The sequence below is a fragment of the Dryobates pubescens genome, chromosome 13 (genome assembly GCF_014839835.1).
Source record: "Dryobates pubescens isolate bDryPub1 chromosome 13, bDryPub1.pri, whole genome shotgun sequence".
NCBI lineage: Eukaryota > Metazoa > Chordata > Aves > Piciformes > Picidae > Dryobates > Dryobates pubescens.
This window is the reverse complement of record NC_071624.1, coordinates 22,663,690-22,683,010: the sequence shown is the minus strand read 5'-3', so window position 1 is coordinate 22,683,010 and position 19,321 is coordinate 22,663,690. Positions and strand designations below refer to the sequence as shown.

Below are 19,321 nucleotides of genomic sequence, written 5' to 3'. Positions count from 1 at the left end.
CCATTGCTTCCCTACCAAGTCTTGCCCGTGCCTGGAAAAATGTAGGCTGAGGCAGCTTTGGTGCACAGGGATGGCACAGTGTGGGTGGCACCCCTGGTGGGGGGGTGACAGGCTGGTGGTGACATCACCCTGAGAAGCAGCCTGCAAGGACAGAGCAGTTTTGGGGTGAAGGAGCCTGTTTGGTCAACTTCCCGCGTGATCTGGGAGCTGAACGCAGGAGGGAAAGCCCTGACTGGAGAGATCTGATGGGATCTGCCAGCAAAAAATTAGCCTGGCCCTGCCTCATCTTTGATAATGAGCCTCTGGAGAAACTGTCTGCTGGAGGTAGCCACTTGTGCCCTGTTTCTACGAGTAGCTCCACGCTCTTTGAGTTGGTGCCTTGGCATGGCTCCTGGGTTGGGTAAGCAGAGCTATGGGCTCCCCAGGGACAGTACAGGGCAGAGTGGAGTCCCCATCCCTGGAGGTGTTCAAGAAGGGATTGGATGTGGCACCTGGGGCCATGGTTTAGTTGTCAGGAGGTGCTGGGTGACAGGTTGGACTTGATGATCTCTGAGGTCTTTTCCAACCTTATTGATTCTGTGATCATACTCTGGCCCAGCCCTGGGCAGCACCTTCAGCTTCCCTCCTCACTGCACAGCCCAAGCCACGCTGAGAGTGGGTTTGGTGAGGCTGGAGCCACTCTGGGAAGCACAATAATGCCTGAGGTCCCAAGGAGGTCTTCTGCATTCTTGGTTTGCAGGAGAGAAACCCAGCCAGGCTTCTGTTGCTCTTGTGAAAGGCCTGGGGACTGAAGCAGCAGCTTCTCCCTGCCACAGTGCTGGACTGCACCTGCCTGGGTCTGCTCTCCCTGCCCTGGGGCTCACAGAAACATTCAGGCTGGAAAAGACCCTCAGGATCACCAAGTCCAACCATTAACCCTGCTCTACAAGTCACCCCTAAACCATAGCCCCAAGCCCCACATCCAAACCACCTTTAAACACATCCAGGACTGGCGACTCAATCACCTCCCTGGGTGGCATATTCCAGTGCCTGACCACTCTTGCTGTTGAAAAATGTTTCCTAATGTCCAGTCTAAAATTACCAACACCTTGAGGCCACTGCCTCTTGTTCTATCACTAATTACCTGTGAGGAGAGACCAGCACCAACCTCTTTACAACCTCCTTTCAGGTAGTTGTAAAGAGTAATGAGGTCTCCCCTCAGCCTTCTCTTTTCCAAGCTGAACAGCCCCAGGTCCTTCAGTTGCTCTACATTAGATTTATTCCCCGGGCCCTTCACAGCTTTGTTGGCCTCCTCTGCTCTGGCTCCAGCACCTCCACATCTCTCTTGTATTGAGGTGCCCAAAACTGGACACAACGCTTGAGCCGAGTGCAAGGCAGGGCTGAGCACGAGGGGGAGCTGACTAAAAGGGGGGGCTGAGTACAGGGAGGGAGCTGGGCACAAGGAGGGAGCTGAGTAAAAGGGGGAGAGCTGAGCACAAGGGGGGAGCTGAGTAAAAGGTGGGGCTGAGGACAGGGAGGGAGCTGAGCAAAAGGGGGAGCTGAGCAAAAGCGGGGAGCTGAGCGCAAGGACGCCCTGCACTAACCCGCACTCCGCATTCCCTTCGCAGCCCACGCCAAGGGCCCAGCCCCGAGCCCTGCGCCCACCGAGCCCCCCGGTGCCATCACGCTGCCCGTGAGCTACCGCTTGTCCAACACCCGCTTGGCCTTCTTCCTTAAGGAGCTGGGAGCCAGCCCGGCGGGCAACGGCAGCGCCCCGCTGCAGCGCGCCGAGCCCTTCGTCGTCTTCCAGACCAAGGAGCTGCCCGTCCTCAACGTCACCCTGGGGCCCTTCAGCACGGGGCTGGTGCTGCCCAAGGAGCAGCTGCAGCCCTCCAGCACCCTGGAGGTGCCCGACCGCCTGACGGTGAACTGGAAGGTGCGCGCCTTCATCGTCCAGCCGCGGCTGGTGGCCAGCCAGCCCGTGGTCCAAGTGCTCTTCTACGTGGCCGGCCGGGACTGGGACGACTTCGAGGTGGCCGACAGGCTGCCCTGCGTGCGGCTCCACGCCTTCCGCGACGCCCGGGAGGTCAGGAGCTCCTGCCGCCTGCGGGGGTCCCTGGCCATGTGCCTGGTGCAGGCTGAGCTGCCCCGCGCCTGGTTCGGCCCCCCGGCGGCGCCGCCGGGCAGGCGGAAGGGCCAGGAGAGCCTGGAGGCGCCGGGAGAAAGCCAGCAAGCCGAGCTCTACTACACCCTGCACCCTCCCGACGGGGCCGGCCAGTGCCTTGGGGAGGCGGCGCCCCGCCGGGGGCCGGGGGCGGCCCGGACGGAGGGTCCCACCCAGCACCCGCTGCTGCGCATCGGCAGCGTCAGCCTCCTGCAGCCCCCGCCCGGGCAGCCCATGCAGGAGCACCGCCTGGACGGCAACGTCTTCATCCGCTTGCCCGACAAACCCCTCAAGCCCGGGGAGGTGCTGAGCATCCTCCTCTACCTGATGTCCAACTCCACCGTGGAGCACTTCACCCTCAGGCAAGGTCCCAGGGCTGGCCGCGCTCCCAGGAGCAGCTGCAGTGTTTGGGGGGTGGTTGTTTCAGCTGGGCTGTGCCAAGGCACTGTGGTGGGTTGAAAATTCTCCCCCCCAACGTTAAATTTGCCAGACCAGCTCAGCTGGAAGCTTGGGGGGCAGATTTTCACAGGCACTGTGGGCAGAATGGAGAGGATGAGGATGGTGTGTGGCATTCATCCCCATGAGGGTGGTGAGACACTGGCACAGGTTGCCCAGGGAGGTGGTGGAAGCCTCATCCCTGGAGGTTTTGAGGGCTGGGCTGGATGTGGCTCTTAGCAACCTGCTGTAGTGTGAGGTGTCCCTGCTCATGGAACCAGATGATCCTTGAGGTCCCTTCCAACTCTTACAATTCTATGATTCTATTAATGGGACCTGCTGGGGGCTGGGCTGGGTCTGCAGGGCTGTGGGAGGGTGAGGAAGGCCAGAGGAGTAGCCAGCACGTGGTTTTGGAATGCTTTAGGGCTTTGCAGTGGGAGATTCTTGGAGGGGAGAGCAGCCCATCCAGGTTTTTTCATCTCTGCATTGCCACTGTGGACTGCTGCCTTTGCCCTCCCAGTTGCACTGGCATTAGGACCCCAACAACAGATGTGGGTTTGATGGCAGACACTGTGGGGACAAGGTGCCATGTGGCCACGGGGCTACAGTGAAGTGAGGACAACCTCCCTGAATCCCTCTCCTCCTGCCCCAGAGCAGCAGGATGGGGCAATGAGCAGGAGATGCTCAGCACCCCAGTACCTGGGTGTGCACTGGGGTGTTGCATGTCCCTAAGTGCAGGGGAGGGCAAGTCCCTGCCACGTATCTTTGAAGGGCATTTGCAAGTGTCCCTGGGCAGCAGCGAGCCCCTGGCACGGGGGGGGACAGCACTTGAGGCTGTCCTGCCCCTCACCCCAGGGACATCCATCCCCACAGGGATGGTACTGTGCAGGGGGATCAGTGCTGGGGCTGGGGGCTCCAACTCCAGCTGGAGGGGTGGTGGGTGGACAGAGTAAAGTCCCATGATAAGGAGGGGCAGGGGTGGGACTCAATCCCATGGCTGCTGCAGGCAGCTTGGGTGATGCTTCTGACAGCCGGGAGGGACTGGGAGCAAAAAAGTGCCGCTGAGCCTGGGGCAGGGGGACCAGAGGTGCCTGAGTGTGAAGGCCTGGCCCTTACTGTCCCTCTCCACAGGGTGAAGGCCAAGAAGGGTGTCAACCTGCTCAGCACCAAGTCGAGGAGCGGGCAGTGGCTGGTGAGCTCGGAGCTGCTGACGGGCGGCAAGCATTCCACCGCCACCATCGATGTGGCCAGGGTGGATGGTGCTGGGCCCAGGTAAGGGAGCCTCCCCCATCCCCACCATTCCTGGGGGCCTTGTGGAAGGTGCTGAAGGTGGGGGAAATGCTGGGGTTTGGCTCGAAGCAGCTCTGCCTCCATCCCCACTCCGGATGCCTGGGTTGGCTGCGCTGCCATGTGGGTGCTGGTAGGGGAAACGGAGGCACAGCGTGGCACAGACTTGGGACTTGGAGGCACTGAAGGGGAATGATCCAATTTGGGGTCAAACTCTCGGTCCATCTGAGGCTGGGTTGATCCCGCATTTGTCATGGGAAGGGGCTGCATTGTGTGTGAGGCTTTTAACCTTGGCTGGCAGCGTGCAGCTGGCTACAGGGCAGGTGAAGGTGGATTTCGTGGCTGGAGGAGGGCAGACTGGAGGGCAGGTGTGAGGCTGTGTTTTCAGGTGGGATCTGCTCCATGGTCAATGCTGGCAAGCAAGCTGAGACTCAAGCAGTGTCCTCCTAAGGGACTGATACTATTCAGCTGCTGCATCCCTGGCTCTGAGCTGGGATCTCCTGGCTGTGGTGGGTGCTGGTGGGCACACGTGGTGGATTTTGGGGCTGAAGTGTGAAGCTGGGGAGGTTCCTTGAGTTTGGGGTGAACAATATTTGCATTTTTTAAAGGAGTTTTAATACCATGAAAGGCAGCAGATCTTTGCTGGTAACCCTCTGGGAAGGAGGCAGGGCAGTCCCTAGGGAAGGTCCCATCTGGACCCTAAGGTGATGGATGAGGGTCGGAACCACAGCAGCATCTGAGACAGCCACTTCTGCCTTGCTGGACAGGACAGTGCCCTTACCTGGGGCTCCAAGAAGGGCTTGGGTTGGTTGAGGAGAGTCAAAGGAACAGAAATGAGAATGATCTAAGGAGTGAGGACCTACAAGGCCAAGCTGAAAACCCCAGAGGCTGCAGAGTCTGGTGAAGGAGAGACATGGAACTGTGAGCACACGGAGGATGCCAGGGCGAGCAGCAGCTTGGCTCCTTGCATCCACACGGGCAGGACTCAGCAAGCAGGGGCAGGGGATGGGCACAGTGCCAGAAGCACCCAAAGGAAAGCCTGCAGTGCTGGGAAGCAGGTGCTCCTCTGTTCCTGGGCTCTGGTATCTCCATCACTGAGTCTTTACAGGAAGGGAGACGAGGCTTGTTGATGCGGTGCAAGCGATTTGATGTGGTCAAACCAGTCCTGACCTCCCTGAGCCTCTGCCCTCCCCTGCAAAACTGGGGATGAGCTCTGGCAGAAAGGAGATCCTCAGCTCTGCCTGCTTTGGCTGTGAGCTCCAAAGCTGCCTGCAGAAAACCCCTCCAAAGGGCTGCCCTGGAGGGCTGATTTTCCCTTTACCCCACACCCTTGCTCCCCGATGCAAAAACGCAACCTCAGCACCCGAGCCCTCAACCCTGTGGCTGACATTGAGGTGTCCCTGGGGCCACCAGCCCCCTCTCTCCCTCCTCCTCCCCCCCCCCCCCCCATCCTCTGCACATCCATGCAGGTGCCAGGGCTGCCAGCAGTGAGATGCTCTCCTCCTTCCCCCTCTCGCCGTCTGCCGCCGCTTCAAATCAGCCTCGGAAAGGTTAGAGACGGAGGATGAATTTAAAGTGATTACAATCACCTTTTAGACAAACAACTCCATCAAATATTAACAGAATGGAAAGGATGAATGACTCAAAGCTGTGTTGCCCTCCAGGCTGAGCAGCTAGAGGAGTTTGCTTTGCCCAGGGCTCTGGGGGGCTTCCCGCAGCGCTGGCTGTGCAGGGAGGCAGTGAGAGCCCTGAGCTGTGGGGCGGTAATGGCCAATTCAGAATGTTCTGCACCCCAGCAGCTGGATCCTAAGTTATTCCCCAAGTCTGGGCAGCCCAGCTCTTGCCTCTGCTGTGGCTGAGAGCAGGTGATGCTCAGGGAGGGCAGAAGATGATGGCTGGCCCCCGGCAGGGCTCCTGGGACGCTTCGGAGCACCCCGTGGTGCGGAGTCCCAGCGCTGAACCACCCCTGGCACGGAGCCACAGCTCTGGTTCACTTTTGGGCATGGCTCTTTCTGGCTGTGTTTAATCCTTTGCACTGGAAGAGGCAGTGAGCAGCCATACCCCCTCCTTCAGAGTGAGTGGCAATTCCCCTTGCACCCCCACAGCTGTTTTGGGGGGCACAGAGTCCCAGCAGGACCCCATGCACAGCAGCTGTGCTGCCACGGCAGTTCCTGCTGCGGGAGCAGGATTTGCTGCAGCCCTGCTTTCTTGCTCTCCTCTTTCCCTGCTCCCTTTCCCTCTTTAGATGTTTATCAGAGAGAAACCTAACTGTATCCTGCCCCACCACCCCCCCACCAGATGGATGAGACCTTCTCAGCAGGTGCTACACTGCCCTAAGGGTGGAGCTGGCCCTGGGGTCCCCTTCTGCAGGGGTTCCACCTTTCCTCCTCCTGCTCTGCAGGGCCTTTTGCTGGCTTAGTGGCTTGTAGGGGCTCTTAGGTGTCCCTTGGGGATGTTCTGGGAGCAATGGAGAAGTCTGACCTGAGTCCTCCCAAGAGGTTTGCAAGTTGGACAAAGAGGTGGGAGGCAAGGATCACATATGGAGAGGTTTGCTCACAGGGGTAGGGCATAATGATTTTCACTGCTGCTGTCACTATGTCCAAGCTGTGATGCAGAGGACAAGGGACACCACCTGCTGAGTTCCATTGTCCCCTTAGACACAACCCCAGGTGCCAGGTTTGGCAGTGCACAGCCTCCTGTCCTGCCCCGCTAATGCCACAGGGTTTGCTCCCTCTCTGTTAGCTCTGGGTCATGCTGTCCTCAGCAGTGACGTGAAATGTGTGGGGTTTTGATGAGCTGATGCAGGCCAGGATGCCATTGGCCTTCTTGGCCCCCTGGGCACACTGCTGGCTCATGTTCAGCTGCTGTCAACCAGTACCCCCAGGTCCCTTTCTGCCTGGCTGCTCTTCAGCCACTCTGTCCCCAGCCTGTAGCTGGGGCTGTTATCCCCTCTTTGGTCCTGTCTGCCTCCCAGCTGAGCTGCAGCTCAGTGTTGTCCCATCTGCTGTCTGTGTTTGAGCCTCTTCTTCTGTGTGATCCCCTTGAAGTGGGATGGAAAGTTGGTGCTGGACTCTTGTGCTGGGACTTATTTGCCAACCCAGAGCATGCTGCTGTCCTGGGTGTGGGACCCTTGGGGTTTGAGCTGCAGGAGATAAGCCTGCAGGCAGGAGCAGCCTGGGGTTGCCAGTCTTGCAGATGACACCAAGCTGGGGGCTGGAGTTGAGCTATTAGAGGGTTGGAGAGCTCTGCAGAGCGACCTTGCCAGGCTGGACAGATGGGCAGAGTCCAAGGGCAGGAGATTGAACACATCTAAGTGCCAGGTGCTGCACATTGGCCACAACAACCCCAGGCAGTGCTACAGGCTGGGGGCAGAGTGGCTGAGAGCAGCCAGGCAGAGAGGAACCTGGGGGTACTGGTTGATAGTAGACTGAACATGAGCCAGCAGTGTGCCCAGATGGCCAAGAAGGCCAAGGGCATCCTGGCCTGCATCAGGAAGAGTGTGGCCAGCAGGAGCAGGGAAGTCATTGTGCCCTGTGCTCAGCACTGGTTAGGCCACACCTTGAGTCCTGTGTCCAGTTCTGGGCTCCTCAGGTTAGGAAAGATGTTGAGCTGCTGGAAGGTGTCCAGAGAAGGGCAAGAAAGCTGGGGAGGGGTCTGGAGCACAGCCCTGGGAGGAGAGGCTGAGGGAGCTGGGGTTGCTTAGCCTGCAGAAGAGGAGGCTCAGGGGAGACCTTCTTGCTCTCTCCAACTCCCTGAAGGGAGGTTGTAGCCAGGTGGGGGTTGGTCTCTTCTCCCAGGCACCCAGCACTAGAAGAAGAGGACACAGTCTCAAGCTGTGCCAGGGGAGGTTTAGGCTGGAGGCGAGGAGAAAGTTCTTCACTGAGAGAGTCATTCATCATTGGGATGTGCTGCCCAGGGAGGTGGTGGAGTCCCCATCCCTGGAGGTGTTCAAGAGGGGCTTGGATGTGGCACTTGGTGCCATGGTCTAGCCATGAGGTCTGTGGTGCCAGCTTGGACTTGATGATCTCTGAGGTCTCTTCCAACCTTGGCGATTCTGTGCTCCTGGGGGGAGGTTGTCTGTGGGGCTTGGGGGCACCCAGCTCATCGCCAGCCTCTCCTGTCCTCTGCCCAGGGATGAGGACTTCTCCTCTGAGATCATGCAGCTGGATTTCGAGATGGAGAACTTCACCAGCCAGTCTGTGACGCGCAGGATCATGTGGCACATCGACTACCGGGGCCGCAACCCCCCGCCCGACCTGGAGAAGGTGGTGACAGAGCTGACAGTCATCCAGAGGGACATCAGGGCCATTGTGCCCCTGGCCATGGTGAGCACCTTCCTGCCCCTCTGCTGTCAGGCTAGGGCAGGGTTGGGTCTCCCCCGCCCTGAGGGATCTCCTGCCAGCCCCACCTGGAGAGGAGACTGCGAGGGGATTGAATAAAGTCATCCAGTTCACCCTTCATCCCTCCTTGATCCATCCCCAGGTCAGGAGGGACAGGGATCTGCGGGAGAGAGGCCAAGCCAGGGCTGCCAGGATGCCTGAGGGACTGCAGCACTGCCTGGGGAGGAGAGGCTGAGAGCCCTGGGGCTGTTCAGTCTGGAGAGGAGAAGGCTGAGAGGGGATTGAATAAATGTCTATCAATATCTGAGGGCTGGGGGGCAGGAGGGAGGGGACAGGGACAGGCTCTGCTCAGTTGCTCCCTGGGATTGGATATGGTGCAATGGATGGAAACTGCAGCACAGGAGGTTCCACCTCAACACAAGGAGGAACTGCTTCCCTGTGAGGCTCCCAGAGCCCTGGAGCAGGCTGCCCAGAGAGGTTGTGGAGTCTCCTTCTCTGGAGCCTTCCCAGCCCTGTCTGGATGTGTTCCTGTGTGAGCTGTGCTGGATTCTCTCCTCCTGCTCTGGCAGGGATGTTGGACTGGAAGATCTTCAGAGCTCCCTTCCAAACCCCTAACCTCCTGTGAGCTGGGATCTGCCCCACAGCACCTCTAGATCCATACGTCCCAACCACCTCTGCACACACTTCTCTGCCTCAGGGCTGGAGCAGGAGAGGGGCCAGCCTGGATCTGACCCCAGGGGGAGAGGCTGCCCTCTAAGGTGATGGTCCCCTTTGCACCTTGTTCCCAGGACACAGAAATCATCAACACAGCCATCCTGACAGGGCGGACCGTGGCCATTCCCGTCAAGGTCATCGCCATCGAGCTGAGCGGCGGCGTCATGGATGTCTCAACCATGGTTGAGTGCAAGTCCAACAATGAAGACATCATCAAGGTGAGTGCTGGGAGGGAGCTCTTGTGGCCCTAGTGCAGGGCTGAGCTTCCCCCAGGGGAGCTGACTCCCAGCAGTGGTGTAGGTTGGAGAAGAGGAGGCTCAGGGGAGACCTTCTTGCTCTCTCCAACTCCCTGCAGGGAGGTTGTAGACAGGTGGGGGTTGGGCTCTTCTCCCAGGCAAGCTGCACCAGAACAAGAGGACACAGCCTCAAGCTGTGCCAGGGGAGGTTTAGGCTGAAGGTGAGGAGAAAGTTCTTCACTGAGAGAGTTGTTAGCCATTGGGATGTGCTGCCCAGGGAGGTGGTGGAGTCCCCATCCCTGGAGGTGTTCAAGAGGGGATTGGATGTGGCACTTGGAGCCATGGTTTAGTTGTCAGGAGGTGTTGGGTGCCAGGTTGGACTTGATGATCTCTGAGGTCTTTCCCAACCTTATTGATTCTATGATTCTATGGAGCTGCATGGTTGAGACCCCACCCCGTCACAGAGCCATAGAATGGCTTGAGTTGGAAGGGACCTTAAAGATCATCTGGTTGCACTCCCCTGCCATGGGCAGGGACACCTCCCACTAGGCCAGGTTGCTCAAGGCCTCATCCAGCCTGGTCCTAAATGCTTCCAGGGAGGAGGTGTCCACAACTTCTGTTCCAGTCTCACCACCCTCATGGGGAAGGATTTCTTCCTTCTGTCCAATCTAAATCTACCTTGCTCATCCCAAGCATCATCCCCTCAGTGGCCTCAGTTCACATGTGTCTCTCTCTGGGATCTGCCAGGAGGCCAAGACACTTTGCCACAGTCTCTGGAAAGGCCACAGGATGCTGCAGGGTGGTGCAGGCTGGCACCAGGCAGCAGCAGTAGCTTAGTGCTGGTGCAGTGAAGCCTTGTCCCCGTGCAGGGTGAGCTGCACCTTCCCTTCAGCAGCTTCCCGTGTGCCTCTGGCTGAGGTTTATGTCCTGTCTGGGCTGGGGTCTGGCCCCAAAGTGTGGGGAGATGAGCTGGACAGCTAGGGACAGTGGAAGGGAAAGGAGATCTGAGGCAGCAGCAGCAGCAGCAGAAGTCACTCCCCCTGTATCCACCCCAGCTGCCAAGGCAGTGCTCACTGCTCACCTCCAGCCCTGCTGTTTCCATCCTCACCCCCACTCACCCAAAGCCTTTTCCCCAATCACTGCTACCTCCCCATCTATCCCCCTGCCCATTTCATTCTATCCCATCTTCCATCCATCCACCTCTGGACCACATTACCTTCTCCCAGGCATCTCCTGCCCCTCTCTCTTCATGCCCTCATCCAGCCCACCCCATCCACGTCTCCGCTCACCAGGCAGAGGCCAGGAGCCACGCCAGGGCTCTGGGCTCTCCAGTGTCCCCTAGGCTGGGACCTCCCCCTTCTCCCCTTCTTTGCTAGCCACCACTGACTGCTCTGCCAGCCAAGCCAGGGCTGGTGGGCAGAGCCCTGGCCCAGCTGGGACTCGCTGTCCCTGGCAGCCCCTGGGTGTGTGGGTGGGTGCCAGCCCAGTGTGACAATCCCAAGCTCTTGGCTAGGACTGGGATGGGTGCAGCCCACAGCACCAGCTCTTATTTATGGCCACCAGTCCTCCACAGTGTGATAAAACACTGGAGCAATAATACACTTCAGGATGGACTCCAAGACACTTAAACTGTTTAATGTGCTGCCTTTCTGCTCATAAATCTATTTACAGGCTGTCTCCAGACCTGGAGGTGGGGGGTGGGGAGTGGGGAGCAGGCACAGGCACATGAGCAGGGATGAATAATGCATGGAGCAGCCCTCCAGCCCCAGCTGCCTCCTGCTTGCCCCTCAGAGCCCCTGCAGCCTCTTGCTGAGTTGGTTTGTGTTTGTGCTTGGGGCTTTGCTTCTGAGGGAGCTCTTGGTTACCTGCTGAGGCTGGGGAGGGGGATGGTGGTGTGAGGGCTGTAAACCTGTGCCATAAATCAGAGCCCACAAGTGGGGTGTGCTGTGGTACTCTGAATGCTTTCACATGGAGCTGGGGGCAGGTGAGCTGCTTCTGAAGGGTGGGGGAGACCCTGGGGAGAGGTTGCCCAGGGAAGTTGTGGATGTGCCCTGCCTGGAGGTGTTCAAGGCCATGAGCAGCCTGGTGTGTAGTGGAGGTGTCCCTGTCCATGGCAGGGGGTTGGAACTGGATGGTTTTTAAGGTCCCCTCCAACCCAAAGCATTCTGTGATTCTGGTTCCCAAGTTGCCTGTGGTTCAGTTTTGGTTGCTCTGGTGTGTAGCATGGAGGCAATGTGCCTTGGAGCTGGTGGAAACAGGGGAGGTGCCAGGGCCACCCATGAAGGGTAGGAGAGCACAGGTGGGAGCTGTCATTCTCCTCCCCTTCTGTGGTGACACAGGGAGGCTGCTGATGCTCAGCCCAGAGAGGAGGACCTCAACACTCAAGGCAGTGGAGGAGCAATCTAAGTGCCAGGTTCTACACTTTGGCCACAACAACCCCAGGCAGTGCTACAGGCTGGGGTCAGGGTGGCTGGAGAGCAGCCAGGCAGAGAGGGACCTGGGGGTAATGGCTGACAGCAGCTGAACATGAGCCAGCAGTGTGCCCAGGTGGCCAAGAAGGCCAAGGGCATCCTGGCCTGCATCAGGAAGAGTGTGGCCAGCAGGAGCAGGGAAGTCATTGTGCCCTGTGCTCAGCACTGCTTAGGCCACACCTTGAGTCCTGTGTCCAGTTCTGGGCTCCTCAGATTAGGAAAGATGTTGAGATGCTGGAAGGTGTCCAGAGAAGGGCAAGAAAGCTGGGGAGGGGTCTGGAGCACAGCCCTGGGAGGAGAGGCTGAGGGAGCTGGGGTTGCTTAGCCTGGAGAAGAGGAGGCTCAGGGGAGACCTTCTTGCTCTCTCCAACTCCCTGAAGGGAGGTTGTAGCCAGGTGGGGGTTGGTCTCTTCTCCCAGGCACCCAGCACCAGAACAAGAGGACACAGTCTCAAGCTGTGCCAGGGGAGGTTTAGGCTGGAGGTGAGGAGAAAGTTCTTCCCAGCAAGAGAGATTGGCCCTTGGGATGTGCTGCCCAGGGAGGTGGTGGAGTCCCCATCCCTGGAGGTGTTCAAGAGGGGCCTGGATGAGGCACTTGGTGCTATGGTTTAGTTGATCAGATGGTGTTGGGTGGTAGGTTGGACTTGATGATCTCAAAGGTCTTTTCCAACCTGGTTAATTCTATTCTATTCTATTCTACTCTACTCTACTCTACTCTACCCTAATCTCCCTGTCTGCTCACATGATGGCCGTGGTGAGGGACAGACAGGGATCTGAAGAGCCACCTCTGCTGCCAGCAACCATGGGGGATGCTCAACCTCACCTGCCATGTGAACCTTTCTTGTGAGCCTACCACCCACATCTCCCTGAGGACCCACCAGGGGCAAGTCCCAGCTCACCATAACTGAGCCGCAGAGACCTTGGTCACCCACAGCCACCTCCACGAGCTCTGGCTGGCTAACATGGGGTGCCACCAGCCACGGTGGCTCTTCCCTCTCCCAAGGGCCTTGGGAAAGAGGTGTCCCCTTGATCCCAGGCTGGGGGCTGTGCCAGGTGGGGAGCTCCTAGCCACGGAAATGGAGGCGGTGGTGCTTGGCTGGGAGCCCAGGCAGACCTCAGCCTCTCGCTTCCTGCCACCTTGCTGAAATGCAGGAAGGCTCTCCAGACAAGGATGCACTTCATTTGAAAGCTGATCTGCAGTCACTCCATCACCAGGACAGGCCTGATGTGCTGGGATTATTTTTTTGGTGGTGGTGTTGTGGCAGTTTCCACCCCCCCACCCCCCTTCCCTCCCCCCAGCTGCAAAGCAAGTGGTCCCCAGAAGAAGATGCCAGGGGGATTGATGGTAATGCAAGCAGCAGCCCATCATATTTATTGTGATGAATGGCACAACATCCACAGCACTCCTGGGCTGGAGGACTCGCCCAGCAGCTCATCTTTATTCAGACACCACCCTGCCAGAGATGAGATTGTCCTTTCAGACTTGCTGAGCTGGTATCTCTGATGGGAGGACAAGGAACAAACCCTCCTGTGTTAGGCTCTCCTCCCGTGCCTGGGGAGCAGAGACTTCCCAAGGAGCTCAGGGCTTGGCCTCTGCCTCCTCCACTGTCCCCAGGGACCACAAATGCTTCGGGGTGGTTTCCTGCAGCCAAAATGCAGAGCACAGACCATCATGGAATGGTCTGGGTTGGAAGAGACCTCCACAGCTCACCCAGGCCAACCCCCTCTGCGGTCAGCAGGGTCATTCTCAACTAGATCAGGTTGCTCAGAGCCCTGTTGAGCCTCACCTTGAATATCTCCAGGGCTGGGGCCTCAACCACCTCCCTGGGCAACCTGTTCCAGTGTTCCACCACCCTCATGGTAAAGAACCTATTCCTAGCACCCAGTCTGAATCTGCCCTTCTTTAGTTTGAAGCCATTGCTCCTGGGTCCTGCCACTGCAGACCTTTGCAAACAGTCTCTCTCCATCCTTCTTGTAGCCCCTCTCAGGTACTGGAAAGTCTCTATTAGGTCTCCCTGGAGCCTCCTCTTCTCCAGGCTGAACAGCCCCAGCTCCTTCAGCCTTGTCAGGTCCTGCTCATGGGTTCAGAAATACAAAGTTCCTGTGGCTGAATGACCACAGGTGGCCAAAGATAAGATGGGGACAGAGACAGTGATGCTCTCACCTCCACTGTCAGCTACTGAGCAGCATGGACTTGACTCCTTCTCAGCCAGCAGAGAGTCCATATGAGAGAGCAGCTTGCTAGAAATCAGCAAGAGGTTGGAGGCTCCCCAGCCTGGTTGTCTCTTCCCACTCTTGCTGGGAAGGAGAAGGTGCTGTTGGCTCTCACAGCCCAAGATGAAACAGGGGCTGTGCTGCAGTGACCTCCTCTTAGGTCCAATGGGTCAGTGCTGAGTGGCCCCACTCTGTTTCACAGAGAATTTAGAGTGGTCAGGCATTGGAATTTGCTGCCCAGGGAGGTGGTTGAGTCCCCAGCCCTGGGTGTGTTTAAAGATGGTTTGGATGTGGTGCTTGGGACTATGGTTTAGGGGTGAACCTTGCAGGGGAGGGTCAATGGTTGGACTTGGTGATCCTGAGGCTCTTTCCCAGCCTGAATCTTTCTGTGATTCTGTGAATTTAATGAGTGGGACTGAAAAGAGAGCCAGAAGAGGAATGTGAGGGTTCAGGTGGGCTCTGGGAAGCTCTTCCTGGGGCTAGCAGGAGGGATGGGGACAAGGCACCAGGCTGGTCTGTGCTTGGTGCTTGTGCTTATAGAAGAGATTCTGGGGCAGCTGTCCAGGAGGAGCAATTTGCAGCCTCTCTGACTTACCCATGGGTGCCTCTCAAGTGCAGTAAGGAGGTGCAGCAGGCAGGGATTCCTTGCAGGGGCCAAGGGAGCACCAAACAAAGGGCTGGGCAGAGGAGCTGGACCTGAGGGAGATACCTGGTATGGCCATGGTGGGGGTCAGACCTCTGAGCAGGCCCCTTTGGGGTGCTTGGTTGCATGGTTTAGTTGATCAGATGGTGTTGGATGATAGGTTGATGATCTTGAAGGTCTCTTCCAACCTGGTCTGGTCTCTTCTCCCCCCCTTCCCTTCCCTTCCCTTCCCTTCCCTTCCCTTCCCTTCCCTTCCCTTCCCTTCCCTTCCCTTCCCTTCCCTTCCCTTCCCTTCCCTTCCCTTCCCTTCCCTTCCCTTCCCTTCCCTTCCCTTCCCTTCCCTTCCCTTCCCTTCCCTTCCCTTCCCTTCCCTTCCCTTCCCTTCCCTTCCCTTCCCTTCCCTTCCCTTCCCTTCCCTTCCCTTCCCTTCCCTTCCCTTCCCTTCCCAGAGCATCCCAGCTCCTGGACCACATTTAACCAGCATCTGCTTCTCTGGCACCCCCCCATCCTCTGGGCAGCCTCCTGCCAGGATCTGTGTGGGTGGTGTGTCTGTGGGAGCGTGGCAATGCCTTCATCCCCCCCCTTCATCCTCCCCCAGGTCTCCAGCAGCTGTGACTACGTCTTCGTCAGCGGGAAGGAGTCGCAGGGCTCCATGAGCGCCCGGGTCACCTTCACCTACGAGCACCTCTCTGCCCCCCTGGAGATGACAGTGTGGGTGCCCAAACTGCCCCTGCACATCGAGCTCTCAGATGCCCGCCTGAGCCAAGTGAAGGGCTGGAGGGTGCCCATCCTGCCGGACAGGAGGTGGGTGCCGTGGGGCCGCCACGCCGGAGGCCTGTCCAGCCTGTCCAGCCACCAGGCGGAGCTGGTGGCTGTGGGTCCAGTTGCCTCCGTCAGATACTTGGTGGAGGGAGCTTTAGGGCTGGTGCAGCCAGAGTCACCCCAAGGGGCCTCAGTGGAAAGGTGAGAGAGATCCTGGGCCCAGGTTGGAGGTTTGTGTGGGACGAGGGAGAGTTCATGATGAGCCAGCCAGGTGGGGGACATCCAACCTTTGCAGTGGTCAGAACTTCCCTGGATGAGGCCAGGGGCAGCCAGGCTGCAGGTTAGCAAGCAAGCTGGCCTTGCTTTGAGGTCTCCAGGTGTATCATGCAGCCAGGCTGCAGGCTAACAAGCAAGCTGGCCTTGCTTTGAGGTCTCCAGGTGTATCATGCAACCAGGCTGCAGGCTAACAAGCAAGCTGGCCTTGCTTTGAGGTCTCCAGGTGTATCATGCAGCCAGGCTGCAGGTTAGCAAGCAAGCTGGCCTTGCTTTGAGGTTTCCAGGTGTAAAATGCAACCATGCTGCAGGTTAACAAGCAAGCTGGCCTTGCTTTGAGGTCTCCAGGTGTATCATGCAACCATGCTGCAGGCTAACAAGCAAGCTGGCCTTGCTTTGAGGTCTCCAGGTGTACAATGCAACCAAGGGTACCTTGTCCTACCTCGTTAGGGGGCAGAGGCGACCTCATTACCACATGCTGCTAAAGCCCTCAGAGACCTCATGGTCAACAGGTGTCTCTTGGTCACCATCCTGGGGTGACCTTGCCCAGTCACCCCTCTCCTTTCCTGTGGGGTCTGAAGAGGCATGGCAGGGGGGGCAGTTTGTTGGCACTGTCCACCCACTGCCCCGTCCCACAGGTCGGTGCGGGACAGCGAGCACGAGGAGGACGAAGAGGAGCGGAAGCAGAACCGGGGCTGTGCCCTGCAGTACCAGCATGCCACCCTGCAGGTCTTCACCCAGTTCCACACCACGGCAGCAGAGGGCACAGGGCAGGTGGTCACCATGCTGGGGCCTGACTGGCTGGTGGAGGTCACCGACCTGGTCAGCGACTTCATGCGTGTGGACGAGCCGCGGGTGGCACACCTGGTGGACAGCTTCACGCTGGCTGGCAGGGAGCCTGGCACCACCCTCTTCAAGGTACCCCCTGCTTGCCTTTTGCCCCCCTCTCTGCCCACTTGGCTGGGGGGTGGCAGGCGGTGATGGAAGCCCTGGTCCCCTGCAGGTGGTGTCCCCGCTCGTGGAGGCGGTGCTGGGGGAGACGCTGGTGACAGTGGCAGAGGAGAAGGTCAGCATCACAGACCTGAAGGCCCAGGTGGTCTCCAGCCTCTCACTGTCCCTCCACCCCAGCCCTGGCAACAGCCACACCATCATAGCCCGGACATCTGTGCAGCAGACACTCAGCTTCTTCAAGCAGGTGAGGCCAGGGGGCTGCATTCAGGCTTTTGGGGGGGGCAGTGGGGAAGGCAGGGTGGGGTGAGGGCTCCATCTGCAATGCCCTCCTCCCAGATCCTGCCCACCACGGCACCTGCTGTCCTTCAGACCCCCTGGTGATGCCAGGTACCCCAGAAACATGCAGACAGACCTATGAACCAGCTTGGGGACAAGACCATTACCATGGGGACGAAGGGGGTGCAAAAAATCCTCTACAGTTCCCAGCTCTGGTAGCCACATCTGGCACCTCTGGGGCTGGGAGTTGGGGTGAGCCTGGGCAGCCATGGGGAATACTGAGGGAAGAACAGCAGAAAGGCAAAAGCCAGGTGATGGCTGGAAAGAGCAAGGTCACAGCTCACAGGATGTCAGGGGTTGGATGGGACCCCTGGAGATCTTCCAGTCCAACCCCCCTGCCAGAGCAGGAGCAGAGAATCCAGCACAGGTCACACAGGAACACATCCAGATGGGGCTGGGAAGGCTCCAGAGAAGGAGACTCCACAACCTCTCTGGGCAGCCTGCTCCAGGGCTCTGGGAGCCTCACAGGGAAGAAGTTCCTCCTTGTGTTGAGGTGGAACCTCCTGTGCTGCAGCTTCCATCCATTGCTCCTGGTCCTGTCCCATGGTGCAGCTGAGCAGAACCTGTCCCCCCACTATCCTGACCCCCAGCCCCCAGCTACTTATAACCATGTATTAAATCCCCTCTCAGCCTTCTCCCCTCCAGACTGAACACCCTCAGGTCCCTCAGCCTCTCCTCCCCAGGCAGTGCTGCAGTCCCTCAATCATCCTGGTAGCCCTCCCTTGGCCTCTCTCCAGCAGATCCCTGTCCCTCCTGAACTGGGGATGGATCATGGAGGGATAAAGAGTGAACTGAATGCAGAGGAGGAGGAGGAGGGATGGAGGGACGGACAACTGGGCGCAGGTGAGACTGGCCTGATGCTGGGCAACTGGGTGCCTGTGTTGGTCCTGCAGGAAGCGATCCTGAGCCTGTGGATTTCCTACAGCGACGGCACCACGGCTCCCCTCTCCCTCTACGACCCCAAGGACTACAACCTGGTGGTGAGCAGCCTGGACGAGAAGGTGGTGTCGGTGAGCCAGGACCGGGCGTTCCCCTTGGTGGTGGCGGAGAGCGAGGGGGCGGGGGAGCTGCTGCGGGCCGAGCTGGTCATCTGCGAGAGCTGCCAGAAGACCAAGCGCAAGAGCGTGCTCTTCACGGCCCTGGCCAGCGTCAGGGTCCACTTCGGCTCCGAGGAGGACCCCACCTACGACTACGAGCACCTGCCCAGCAAGCCGGGGCTGGGGGAGGCGGGGGCCAGCACCACCCTGCGGGCAGAGGTGGAGAGGAAAGCGGAGCCGGGCGGGGACGGGCAGGCGGCCGGCGCCTCTCACCCCACCGAGGACTTCCCCACCATCCCCACCGGCTTCGTCCAGGTGACCAGGGGGCTGACGGACCTGGAGATCGGGATGTACGCCCTGCTGGGCGTCTTCTGCCTGGCCATCTTGGTCTTCCTCATCAACTGCATCGTCTTTGTGCTGAAGTACCGGCACAAGCGCATCCCCCCCGAGGGCCAGACCAACACGGACCACTCCCACCACTGGGTCTTCCTGGGCAACGGGCAGCCCTTGCGGGCTCACAATGACCTCTCCCCGCAGCCCGAGAGCCCCGGCAACCCCCTGGAGAACGTGCAGACCTGCTGCCACGGGGACCACCACAGCAGCGGCAGCTCGCAGACCAGCGTGCAGAGCCAGGTGCACGGCCGCGGGGACGGCTCCTCGGGGGGCTCCACGCGGGACCAGAGCGAGGACCCCCTCAACTCGCCCACCTCCAAGCGGAAGCGGGTGAAGTTCACCACCTTCGCCACCCTGCCCTCCGACGAGCTGGCCTACAACTCCATCCCCATCGCCGACGAGGAGGACCTGGAGTGGGTCTGCCAGGACATGGGGCTGCAGGACCCCGAGGAGCTTCACAACTACATCTGCAGGATCAAGGAGATCGCTTGACGCGGGGCCGGAGGGGCCGGGGGGAGGGCCGGGGGCTGCCGCGCCGAGCCACGCCACGCCACGCCACGCCACGCCGGGGCTTGCTTCCCCTGGGGCTGCAGACCCACCTTTGGCTCTTATCTTGCACATCCCCTCTTCTGCACATCTCACACCCCCACCTCCACCCCACTCCCATCGGAAGGCGCCCCCCGGGGGGGTCCTCTCCTTGCCCTTCGCTGTCAGAGGTGTTCCCAGGGGAGGCATCGGCACACCTGTGCCCCCCCCCCCCCCCCCCCACCCAGCCCCCTGGGAGGAGTTGGGGGGCAGAGATGAAGGGGGTCAAGCACCTTGGTGTGTGCACTGTTTGGCTGGTGGGGAAGGGGGCAGGAGGGGTGCTGCAGGTTCTGCCGTGCAGGGGATGGAAGAAGGGAGAGGTCCCAACCCCTCCAGGAGCCCAGTGGGGAGGAGGTGGGTAGGGACTTCCCAAAGGTGCTCCCTCCCCTCCCCCTGCCTTGGCTACACTGGGTTGCACAATTTTGGAGGTGGGTGCTGGTTGCTGGTTCAGGGATTTGCCACCCCATGGGTGTTGGGGGACTCCCTCACCCAGAGCCCGCTG

General features: G+C 59.4%; 1 protein-coding gene across 2 annotated transcripts in view; it reads left to right on the top strand.

The window, feature by feature from the left end:
• TMEM132E (transmembrane protein 132E) overlaps window positions 1–18,758 on the top strand; it is a 31,611-nt gene extending 12,853 nt beyond the window's left edge. Inside the window, exons 2-9 of one of the 2 annotated variants that reach the window (XM_054166582.1) lie at window positions 1,608–2,505; window positions 3,710–3,850; window positions 7,998–8,190; window positions 8,994–9,137; window positions 15,081–15,286; window positions 16,156–16,435; window positions 16,521–16,712; window positions 17,698–18,758. In XM_054166582.1, coding sequence (XP_054022557.1) covers window positions 1,608–2,505; window positions 3,710–3,850; window positions 7,998–8,190; window positions 8,994–9,137; window positions 15,081–15,286; window positions 16,156–16,435; window positions 16,521–16,712; window positions 17,698–18,726 — 3,083 coding nt within the window. In that variant the 3' untranslated portion in view covers window positions 18,727–18,758. The remainder of the gene's footprint in view (window positions 1–1,607; window positions 2,506–3,709; window positions 3,851–7,997; window positions 8,191–8,993; window positions 9,138–15,080; window positions 15,287–16,155; window positions 16,436–16,520; window positions 16,713–17,697) is intronic. The other variant, XM_054166583.1, reaches the window with a different exon arrangement.
• The last annotated feature ends 563 nt before the right edge of the window (window positions 18,759–19,321 follow it).